The sequence below is a fragment of the Prosopis cineraria genome, unplaced genomic scaffold, assembly GCF_029017545.1.
Source record: "Prosopis cineraria cultivar Desert tree isolate PC_DT_omini unplaced genomic scaffold, ASM2901754v1 PC846, whole genome shotgun sequence".
NCBI lineage: Eukaryota > Viridiplantae > Streptophyta > Magnoliopsida > Fabales > Fabaceae > Prosopis > Prosopis cineraria.
This window is the reverse complement of record NW_026556171.1, coordinates 1-12548: the sequence shown is the minus strand read 5'-3', so window position 1 is coordinate 12548 and position 12548 is coordinate 1. Positions and strand designations below refer to the sequence as shown.

Here is a 12548-nt window from a genome sequence, read left to right as displayed (position 1 = left end):
AGCCCTCACTACCTGAATAGCTCAACTTGATTGACAGCCTAATGAATCCCATAATGGTGGAGGGTCATCTTCCAAGGATGGAGGTGGCATCCATTAACCTATACTAGAATCTCCAAGATTCCAGTAAGATGACGTTCTTAGGTAGCTTTTAAAGTTTTAGTGAAACACTAGATTCTTGGGAAGTTATCGTGGCAAGAATTCACTTAGACAAGGAGGTATTCCAATGGCACCAATCTTCTATGCAGATAAAGAAGGGTAAACAACTTTCTTGGGAAGTCTATGTAGAAGCCTTAAAGAGGTATGTAGCAGGACTAGACGAGGACCTTGTTGCTGAAGATTGTATCTTGAAGCCTCAATCATTGCTTAGAGCATCGCACAAGTGCATGATTTCAATCTTCAAAGAGCGAGAGACACACAAAAAGTCCAAAAGGCAACAAGTCTTGATTTTCATGATGGGTTTTAGAATACTTTATTGGGCTCAGACAAGTGGACAGGACTGCAAAACACATCTAGTGGTGGTGGGCCTTAACATGTTGAGGAGAAAAAGTCCTTTCCCTTGAAATTCATTCTTTTTATTTGAAAACCGATCCTAATTCCTCTATTTCTTCAAGTGTATAGGCCTCTTCTTAAAAAAAACTAACTCAAAAATCACAAAAAAGTTAAACCCAAAAAAAGCAGTAGAGCACAGAGATTGAAAGATTTGTTTTTTCTATCCTCAAAAATTCTACAAACATAGGTATCATTTCAATTCATGTGCTTGGACAATTTTTCAAGCTAAAAAGTCAAAGCCATAATTGTCATATTTGTGACATTTTTAAAAGCAAAAGCTATGTCATTTTTGTAACATCCCAATTTAAATTTTAATAGTTAATTTGGGTTAATAGAAATTAAAAAAATAATATTTAGAGGTAAGAAAATTAGTAAGAGATGATTATTAAATCTAACTTAGGATATAATTCTAAAAAAAAATAAAAAAAAAAAAAAAAAATAATAATTAAAAAAAATAAAAAAATATTATTAAATTATTATTATAACAAAAAAAAGGGAAAACGTATTAAAAAAAAGGGGAAAGAAGAAGAAGAACAAATTGCTTTCGGCGCCGCGTCATGATTACATAAAATAATAAAAAAAGGGGAGAGAGAGGAAAGAAGAAATAATATAAAAAAAAGATGTAGGACCCATTGAATTTTTATATAACTCACCCGTTTCCTTTCATTTCTTCAATTCTTTTCCTGCGCGCGAGCTGAGGCGGAGAGAAGCGAGTTGCAGGTGCGAAATATCTAAATTTTTAAGGTAAGAGTTTTTAATAGGATATTTAGGGTGTGATTTTAAGCTTTTCAAGACTAAGTAAGTGTTCTAAAAATTTTTCTTAGTCATCCTTCTTCTTTGGTTTCTGAGTTTGTAGTGGTAGAAAATTTAAGATCTGGAAGAGGGATGAATTTATGTTAAATAAATATGATTTTTGAGGTTGTCAGTAATATAATAAATGTTCTAGAGTATAAATTTATTGATGATCTTTGAATCTGTGGCTTATGGATCAAATTCTAAACTAGATCTAAAAATATATATTGATTTATTGAGGTTTAGATGATTATTTGGGATGAGAAATGAATTATTATGGTTATAGGATTATGATTCTAAGCTAGAGACTCAATTTTTAATTTTTGGGTATTTTAGGTACGAATTTATGAAATAAAAAGAAAATTTTGATAATAGAAATTAGTTTAGAAGTTGATTTTTAGATTATTAATGTTTATTGATAATTAAAAGAGGAGTTAAAAATTTTACTTAATAGTATTAACTATAGATTTGTATTAAGATTGAGATTAGAAATTATGTTATATTTTTAATTCTATTATTAGAATTATTTTATTAGTTTCAAAAATTAAAACTAATATTTATAAATAATATGTTATTTGTAGATTGTATTACTGGTGAAGATTGTGGTGAGAGAGAAATTTTAAGGAATAATTTATTGAAAAAGCCACAAGATAACCATGCTTTTAATTTGTGATTAGTGTTACTTCATGTTAATTGGGTGATTATTGAGAAAATTATGAATTTTGTAATATTGTATAATTGTGCAATATTATTATGAATTTGTTTAATTATTGTGGGAGGTGTTGGGAGACTTGCTATTATTGTTGTATTTATGTGCCACGTGGTACGCCCCTATTGGAGCTCAATAGGTGGCTTGTAAGGGCTCGAGCTAATCTACCTTTGGCCGGGTAATTTAGCACCGAGTGAGAGCTACGGCTCGAGGTTAATTGAGGGATATAAGGATGGTTGTTTGTGTGTATTGTAATATTTCTTATATTTGTTGGAAGTATATTATTTTTAATTCTTACTTAGTAAGCACACACTTAACTGTTTGTATACACTATCATAAATTGGCTTTGGTTACTGGGACTTTTGAGTCTCATTATGTGGTTAACAATTTTCAGGAGAAGAGCCACGAGTGACACGTGGAGGAGTCCCAGAGGTTTAGTGGTATAGATCCACTATCTCTTTTGGGTATTTAATTAATGATTTATAATGTGTTATATTGCCAATATTAGGGCTTTTTGTTTATTGTTAATTATATAAATATATAAATGTAATCATGCCTTTCAAACTATTTTTATTTTTGGTACAATTTGGATGACTGTAATTTTAATATTTGGTTTACTTTGGATTGATTAAATTGGCATGATTATAAGGCCAAATAACTGGCTTGTATTGAAAATTGACTAAATTGCTTATTTTACTTGTTGGGAGTATAAGGATGGACAAATATGATTTAGCCTAATGGCATGTGGGAGGTAAAAATTTATCTGAAATGCTATAGTGTGTGAGTTGAAACCAATTATAAAATATTTTTATATTAAAATTATTGATATAAAAATGTGTTGGGTGGCTGTATCCCAACTATGGTTGAGTTAAATTATTTTTTTTAAAAAAATTTTGGTGTGTTACAATTTTCCTTTAATAAACTTAAAGGAGATTCAAAATTTGGTTACTTATCTTAGGTTGTACAAGGTAATGGGGATGGTAGAGGAAGTATTAAATAAAAGGGTTAAATGGAAGCAAGGCAAAATTATCAAAATAATATTGGTTTGGTAGAGAAGCTTGTGGGTGAAGATACTACTTAGTTGTTTCAATATAATTTTCAAATTTTTTTCTTGTTGACCCTTAAGGACAAGGGCATTTGGGGAGGGAAATATTGATATGTAAAGAATAAATAACTTAGTTAGCTGGGGGATTAGTTAGTTAGGTTTGGTTAGAATAAAGGGATGAAGAAGCTTATATAAAGGATCTAAGTGCAAGTCAGATGTTATACTTAATGTGAAAAAACTCAAAAATATATTCGGTTCTCTCTCAACTTTTGTTTCCTTTTTGTTTTTCTCTCTTCTCTCTTGTTACTTATCTTTCTTTTCTATTTCTCCTCTATGTTTATTCTGTTTCTCTCTTGTTCTTCCCTCTTCATCTCCTTCTACCATATCATACACCAAAATGACATTATGAGAAACTCATTTCAAAAACTTGATTGGCATCTCACCCAACATTGCTGGTGTTAGCACACCATCACCTATCATCATGCAAGTACCAAACGATACTACAATGAGCAAACCTCTCTGGATTTCCTATGATTGTCCAAAAGCTTCTTCCGTAGTGGAGAGGCATCAGCCTGTGATGAGGAATCACAAGATGGTTGTTGCTTATCACCTGCTTACTGATTGGGAAGTAAATTAAATTTAGCATGCCTGCAAAGGAGGGTGTAAAGAGCAAATGTCCCACCTGAAAATGGTGGAAACATAATCAAAGCGAATACTTGATAGTTTTTGTTTTTCCTTCCATGAAAGCGATTTGTAAATTGTCATATCTCTCTGATGAATATTAGTCTAAGAATACCTTCTCCATTATCATTAGCATTCAACACGATGAACAAGGTTCTAAGAGAGGTTGACCCATGAAAACTGCAAAATGCCAAAATTTAAACAAGCACTATTCCATTGCATTGCTCATCTGCTGGAAAAGAAAAATGTTTGTTACACATTGTGCATAACAACCAGACACTAAGGAAAATTAAGTTTCAATAGTCATATATGTATCAGGTAGTGCATTTAGTCTGGAAGGTTAATGGGGAAATAATCGATCGGATTTACTCAATGATTAATGTATAGTGTATTTAATGAAAAGTAGAAGATGTATTAAAACATATCAACCTCATTCAGCAGAATACTACAGTAATTCGATAAGATATAGAAGGGTAGAGTCGTCTGGTGATTCCATATACTGAGTATTTTTAGCTTATTTATCACTAAAATATTTTCGTTGCTAACAAATTTCATTTTGAAAAGTTGAAGTGAGCTTTCAAATCGAAGCTTAAAAAAGAAAGAAACTACAACAAGAACCGGCATTTGCATGCATCAAGAATCGATCTTCAATAGAATGGAAACTAATAACATTATTATCTACCTTGTGTAGTGCAATATTAACAGCAACAAATCGAACATGAAGGTGTGACTATGAATGTCACGAATATATGACAACATTTCATATTGAAAACGTGCATCGGAAGAGATCAGTGCAGTAAGTGGATAACATAGAAAATCAACAAAAACAAAACAGGTTCGCTCAAAAGCAGTTCAATAAAGGAATTGCTTAATGAAGAGGAAATTAAAATAGGAAGGAATAACCTGGGGAGGAGCCCGGGAAGCCAAAACTTTAAGTTTCGACTCCATAAAGGCCTCGGCCAACCCAAAAGGTATTCTTATAAATTATTTATTGATAATTCCCTCATGTTACTGACTTGCTAACATAGATTACTTATTTTTGAAAGAAGCCCTGCAGATGACACTGTTTAGCAAACTGGCTAAATCTTTATTAATTTTTTCGTTAAAATGGTGCGTTTAGGAGATGAGATTCTCCTACTCATCTCAATGCTTAGCGCCGAAACCGAACCCCAGTATTTATCGGAGTCGTTGTGTCTCGCTTTGCATGCGTGAAGCTCGTGACCGAAGGCATCACAACCCAACATTCTCGTGTCTCTAAGCTTTCAGATCTCAAGTAATTGCTAAATGGCACCGAATCGATGCCATCATCTTCATGACTTGGTATACCACTCTTACCCCTTGAGAACCTCTTCTTATTTCCATGATTCATTACTCTCAGCAGTCAACACTTGTCAGATTTCAAGAACGGTACGCATAATAGCGGATCACGAAATTGAATTAAAATTTTTATTTGACCGTCAGTAATGTATATTACTCTATATCGATATTGATATTAACTATCAATCTATCATCAGAGGGGACATGATTCTCTAATCTCTCCTGTTGATATTCTTCCTGCTAATGAATGTAAAATGTGGTATTAAATGATATCTACAGGATCAATCATCACAAGTATTCTAATATTTAACAGTAAAATTTACACTCATCTGTTTTAAAATATATTCTCTTTATTAAAAAATGTAAGGTGTTTTTAATCACATTTTACCTTCAATAAAGTAAGTATCTATTTTTAAACTAACCTATTTTTTATATTTATTTCTATTAAACACCTTACAATAAATATAAAGTCATTAATCAATAAGGACACTTTTGAAAAAAAGACAATGACTATACCTCGAAAGATTAAAAATGCTTAACATTTTTGAACATTTAATTCCTTAAAAAATGACTTATATTTTTCAACGGAAGTAGTAAGTTTTTATTTTTTTTTATTTTAAGCTTTTTAGAAATTTAAATAATATTTTTAATGTTTTTCTTATTATGTCATTTTATATTAATATTGTTTACTATTTTTTACCATTAAACGGAGGGCGGAGGCGGGGAGGCGCATACGAAAAAAAGACACGTGGTATTTCATCAATACATTTCATTTTTATTTTTCCTTTTTAAATAACGCCACAAAAAATGAGAGCAACCTGTAACACATACCCCCTTACTTTTTTTGTTTTAAACCCCCATAGATGATCCTAATCTCTCCAAAATGGAATTCGATGGTCGCCCCATTGAACTCGTACAAAAAAAAAAACGACAAACAAACAATTATCAAGATTAGTTTTTTCACAGACAAAAAGAAAAAAAATCAGCGACTGCATCTCCAAGCTAAAATAAAATAAAGAAACAAAAGAAAAGAATAATTTTTTTGCATCACTGTAATTAGTCTTTTATTACACCTTTTTACCGAATTAACGGCAGCAGAAAAGGTGTTTTTTCCTCCTTGCCACAAACGTATTAATCCTATCCGTTCTTATCAGCTTGATTGTCAAGGGACCGGTCTTGGCCCCAACGTGACACAAAAACATCCGCTTTTTGGAGAACTCCCTTATTGATCGCATCATTTAATGCCCTTCCAAAATCATCAGTGCCGTAGTGAAAGGTCCAACTCACTTAAACGCTAACTCGTTCCTTTCACACCACGTTCAATCAAGACCACAGTTAGTGACAACTGCAATAGTTTATCCATCTTATCCTTTTCCGCCTCGATTAATTTGTTTCCCATTTAACAACTCGTGGGGAACCCGAAAGTGATCCCGTCATATCTTATTGTTAGCGAACGAGCATTGCATAAAAAAAATTATTAAAAAAAAAAAGATGATCAGTAGATTCTCATCCTTGCTAGCGCATAGAATATACAGTGACAGAAAGATATTCGATGCTTTTGTGACTTGAATCTTATTGGCATGGTAACATTCTCGAGGTTGCCAAAACACTTTCCATATCACATAGATCGAATCATCTCCAACGCATAACGCAATGTCTTGCCATTAAATTACATTTTTCAGGTGGCCAGCTAGAATAATGACCAAAAAGCAATAACAAATAGACGGTCAAGCTTGGACTCATCCCGTTTAAAATAGATTTTCTATAAAGAGCTGCGCGCGGGGGCGCGGGCGCGCGCGCACACATTACTACGTACTTTACACACGAGAAGAACAGCAGAAAGCAAAGACAGACATGGCCGTAACAGCTACCCTATGTCACTCAAAATGCATATTCCCGCATGAGTGGGGAATAGCCACTTCTAACTGAGAGCTATCCGTACCTCCACCAATCAAATTGCAAAATTTCATCAACAACTAGACATGGTATATCATTCCAACTTCGATGAGACTAATGTGAGGAATGTTAAGGGCAACGGCTGGACCTCTGCAATTCTTCCGTAGAAATGAGTAGCCAATATCAATCGCAAGCTTTTTCAAGAATGAAGACGACTTTCTCGCCTTCACGTATGAGTGGCCCATAATATATGCAACCCCAGCCTCCTTTGCTTGAATCAGATCCAAGAGCTCTTCTCTCACGGCAGGATTCATTCCCGGATTGTTAGGCAGCTGAAATCGTACTCGGCGCTTCCTTGGTTGTGCATTATCATCTTCATAGATGGATTGCAAGCTTCTCAGGGTAATTGATTTGCTGCTAGGGATGGAGTCGTCGACACTAACATCCTCATGCTCAGACACTATCAATGTCGAAGTTGATTCTAAGCTTCTGGTACTTATCACAGCCATCCTCCCGTCAAGTGAAGAACTTTCAGGGCTTGAGAATTGTGGTTCAACTGCTTCCATCTGGATAAACTCAACTAGACTCGGTATGAGCTGATTCTCAAAGTCATCATCTCTTTGAATGTCCTTATACCCATATCTAACAATGCACCTATACATACGATAGGGCCTCGGGCAAACTCGCCCAACAAGGAATCGTTCTTCAGGTGAGACATATGGAACAGGAACCGATTTTACACAAACAAAAACCAGCACCTTGTGAAATGCAGGGAGGTTTGTTACAAAGTGGGAAAATATTGCAGGTACTCCTGTTGCCAGTTCTGAGTAAATGAGTCCAATCCCTGGGACGCGGACAATGCCAAGGCTAGGACCTAATCCCAATAACCATTTTAACGAAACTTTATTGTGGAGATCAAAGCTATACTTTCTACGAGTACCATAATGCCATACATACATGACAACCATGAAGATGCACGATAGGACCAGAGGAACCCATCCTCCCTGAGGCACCTTTGTGAACGCTGCTGATAGATATGTAGCCTCTATTACCCAAAAAAATAAAAGAAATATGGTAGCAAGTAGAACACTTTTTTGCCAGACGAAGATGATGACAAGAGCCATCAGAAATGTTGTCACAAACATAACTGTCATGCAAGCAAGTCCTGTGAACCAAATACCCAATAAGAACGAACAATGGTAAGATATATAAGTTAAATTTACCATAAATAGTAGCACAAGCATCATGTTAAATACATACTAAAACAAACTAGAAGATACCTGGCATAGTCTGATATTACAATGTGCAGTATTCTATTTTGAACTCTGTTTTTCTCTCTCCTGACTTTACTTTGACACTCAAGTCCTCAGGTCTCAAGTTAGTAATAATGCAGTTTAAGAATCTATTTTGTCCTTTGATCCTACTCAATTATCAAGCCACCACACAATTTAGGAAGTCAACAGAATCGTACAACACCAAATTGGCTCTAAGTGTAACATCCCCAATGCTAAGAGCATAGAATATGACTAGCCATCAAAAAGAAAAATAAAAGACAGAATAAATGATCTTCTATAAATGCATGGTTCAGCGGAGAGCAAATGAGGGAGATACTATTAAAGGAATTATTTACCATAAGCATTTCCAATTAAGGTTGTGTCCTGAAAACCAATGGTAATAGCAAGAGTCAGGATCATAAGTATCCAGTTAATTTCTGGGATGTAGATCTGTCCATATATATGTTTTGATGTGTGTACAACTTTGACTCGAGGAAAGCAACCAAGTGCATGACACTGCTTGATGATGGAGAAAGTGGCAGTGATAACAGCTTGACTTCCGACAATGGCAGAGAGGGCAGCAATAACAAAGACAGGCCAATACACAGGTCCTGTGGGGCATATAAAATTGTCAAATAATTGAAATAATTTGCAATAATTCAGTTGCGACAGAGGTATCAGCAATTCAGAGATTCAGATTAACTAACCAGGTATTGAGTCATAAAAACTGTTATGAATAGAGTTGAGGTTTTTAGACAAAAATGCAGCTTGGCCCATGTATTGTACTACCAAACAAGGGTATACAACAAAAGCAAATGCAAGCTGCACAAGAAAGGAAAAGGCTAATAAATTTCTCATCTTCAGATAGGCATTGCATGCTAATAACCAGCGCAGTAAAGATAAAATAATGTAGATACTTCAAATTTTTCACATTTAATGAAAAGACAAGGAGCATATCTCACAATTCAAAACATAAAATTAAGTCAAGCTACAAGCTCACCCTTATTGACAAAGCAGTGAAATGACCAAGATCTGCAAACATAGCTTCAGTTCCTGTGAGAAAGGTAAGCTAGTAGTGAACTTCAGGTCTTTGTGCTTATATCTCAGCTTCTAGTGAGTCAAAGCACATTCATGAAGTAGAAATGGAAACATAATGTCCCAATAAATTTATGATGCATGAAAAATGAATGTCATAAAGATCCAGGTTTGACAAACCAGTTATACAGAGAAGAATCCCTCCAAGAGAAATCCAGCCTTCTTTACCAGTCTTGATGAAGAACTTGAAGATATAGTGAGGAGATAAAGCTCGAACTATCTTTGGATTCCAATATATTGTATTATAAAGCCCAACAGAAAAAATTGAAACAAGCCAGATTATAACAATTGGTGCAAACATAAATGCTACTTTATGGGTGCCAAAATGCTGGAGAGCAAACAGGGCAACCAAGATGAAACAAGCAACCAAGACAAGTACACCTGCAAATAAAACGGAATTTCCATGGTAAGCCAATTTTTATTTCCTTAAAATTGGCAAAGCAATGACAGGAATTGTGACATCTTCAACCAAAGATGACAAATAAATGAATAAGAACTAACTCACCGTCAGTGATTTTTTTTCCAGTTGCTCTTATTCCTGATACAGATGATAGAACTGAAAGGCAAGGGTGGGCGACTGTGTTAATTTCTTATTATACACCGGACGATCCACATATAAAATGTCAAACCATCACTAATTCGGTAAAACAATAATAAATATTAAACTGAAGCTGTTATCTCCTTTCAAGCTATTAAGGAAATTGTACAAGCACGGTGGTATTAGTACATTTGGATAAAATTCTAAGACAAGAAAGCTGAGTTGCCCCTGAAAGGCCCTTTGGTCTCAAGTAATATTTAATTTTAGCAGCAAAATTTAGAATATAAAAATAGGGAATGTGGATGCCATTGGCTAGTCAGGACTTGAAAGTTCACACAAATATATCCCTCTTCTTTTCTTTTACATTTTTATCCTTTGAGGACTAGGGGTGCAGTAAAATGGCATGTAAGAAGTTCCAGGCACCGCCAAATTTCTATAGACTTAACATATAAACTTACCTGAAATTGCAGGAGTGAAAACACCATCACCTATGACCATGCAAGCACCAAACAATACCACAACTAATAGTGCTGTTCTTAACCGTTTATGCCTCTCCAGAAACCTCTTTAGTGGGGAAGAGGTTGCAGCCTGTGAGGAGGGACCATATTTATAGGATGACAACTCCTCATCAGCTGCTTGCTGGTTAGGAAGTAAATTAAACTTGGCATGCCTACAAAGCAGTGAATAGAGAGCAAATGTCCCACCTAACAATTGTTGAATTATAATCAGAGCATAAACTTTATAGCCTGTTACTACCCAAAAAAGAATTGAAGAAAAATGAAAAAATGGATGTTATATGAATGCAGTAACCTATACAGATAATTTCATCGCAAAATACCTTCACCATTATCATCAGCGCCTAACAAGATGAAAACATATTTAAGCAGGGGTATGAATGTCAGGGTCCAAAAAATCAACGAAAACGTGCCAAAGATGGTCTCTTCATCATAGTGCTTCAGCAACTTCCCTTCAAATGTGCTTGTAAAAACATAGAGAGGCGATGTACTTAAGTCTCCGTAAACCACACCAAAGCTTTGATATGCCAATATTAAATTCCTAGAGAGGTTTGCCCATGACATCTGCAAAGCATCAGAAAATAAGAAAACCATTAGGTTTTTTATGATTCAAACAATTACATATTTGAAAAAGGAAACAGTGCCGTATCAGCGGCCACGCATCAAAATATTATTTTTTTAAATTATATATCGAGAAGCATCTTAATGGGTAGAAAACTTATTAGAATAACTTCCTTAAAAAATCACATCAATTGTTAATAGCTAACATGTTGAACTTGAACAAAAGAAAAAAAGTCAAAAAATATCTACTTTCACGTAAAATACAACAAATAGTAGCAATTGATCAAAAGGTTGATTATTGATCTCAATAAATTATAGATTATAATTACGGGCGATTCCTCTAACTACCACCAAAACACAAGAAACGTGCAAAGTTTCCATTTCTGAGGAGACTGGTATAAAACGATGGTGAATTATTGAAACCCCGTCGCCTCCATCAAGCTCAAGGAAACAACGAAATACTCATCTACTCCTGAGAAAATCATGATGTTTTTGTCAAATGTAAAAACTTCGTTGGCCGCTACGGCCTACCCATTCTAGACTATTTTCAAGGAAAGAGACACCTAACTGACTTAGAATTAATTAATATTCAGCCGAAATATCAACTTTCTCGTTTAAATCAAAGAGAACAATGAATAAACTAGAAACGATGAGAAGTGAATGATAGGATACCGTAACTGAGAAAAAATAATTGGCTCACTCTAGCGTGTTCCTATCGAAATTGGATCGCTCAATTTCCACGGCAAACGAATATATTAAGATTTTATGATAAGGCAAATGGAATCATCAAATATATTTGTGCGATATGCTTCTCTAGTAAAATTTAGAGATTGAATCAAATATAATACGCATATGAAAAGAGTAGTCCACACCGGAATTTAAACAAGAACACGGAAACCAACACAAAGCAAGGCAAGTAATAAAGAATTCGGCAACACTTCCACTGACCCAAGTCAAAGAACTTCAGGAAACAGAAAAAAGAAACTTAGCTCACAACGAATTAACCATGGCCATCAAGAGCAAGCAGAAGCAAGTGCCGAGGAAGACTCGCAAAATTTAAATTCAAACCATTGCATTAGCACAGTACAGAAAGGCAAGTGAAATCAAAACGTGGAATGAAAGAACAGAAAACGAAATTCAGAAGCAAATTGATCATACAAAACACTTTGACACTCGTATTAATTTCAATTTCAAAACAATGGCAGAGCAAAAATAAATGAAAGTGCTAACCAGAGAACGACTCCGATTAGCAGTAAGTCCAGATTCCATTTCCATGAGGGGCGCAGCCAAGCTTGAATGAAGCCGAGTCACTCTTGGGTGCGTGCTGAAAGCCACTCAACTGAACCAATCCGATAATCTCTCACATCTCAGTGCGTTCGATCCAATTAAATGCGAAATGCCACTATATATTGAAACAGTGAAACTTCCCATCTCCATCTCCCGCACTAGAAGCACGTGCTAACCTCACGCAGGTGATGTGCGCGTGATTTTATCACCTGCGCTATAGGACCCCAAAGTAGGAGGAGGAATGAGTGGAGTGGCAAACTGCCCACTGGAAGGGGGTAGGAGACGATTT

At 35.0% G+C, this 12548-nt stretch overlaps 1 protein-coding gene across 1 annotated transcript; it reads right to left on the bottom strand.

The window, feature by feature from the left end:
• Nucleotides 1-6691: 6691 nt before the first annotated feature.
• LOC129298551 (potassium transporter 4-like) lies at nucleotides 6692-12344 on the bottom strand. The gene is made up of 9 exons (XM_054936967.1): nucleotides 12203-12344; nucleotides 10735-10975; nucleotides 10355-10600; nucleotides 9864-9914; nucleotides 9479-9739; nucleotides 9264-9316; nucleotides 8971-9085; nucleotides 8620-8874; nucleotides 6692-8154 (listed from the first exon to the last, which is right to left on the bottom strand). Exons 1-9 carry the CDS (start codon nucleotides 12245-12247, stop codon nucleotides 7070-7072), a joined length of 2352 nt encoding a protein of 783 aa, XP_054792942.1. The 5' UTR covers nucleotides 12248-12344; the 3' UTR covers nucleotides 6692-7069.
• Between the last annotated feature and the right edge of the window lie 204 nt (nucleotides 12345-12548).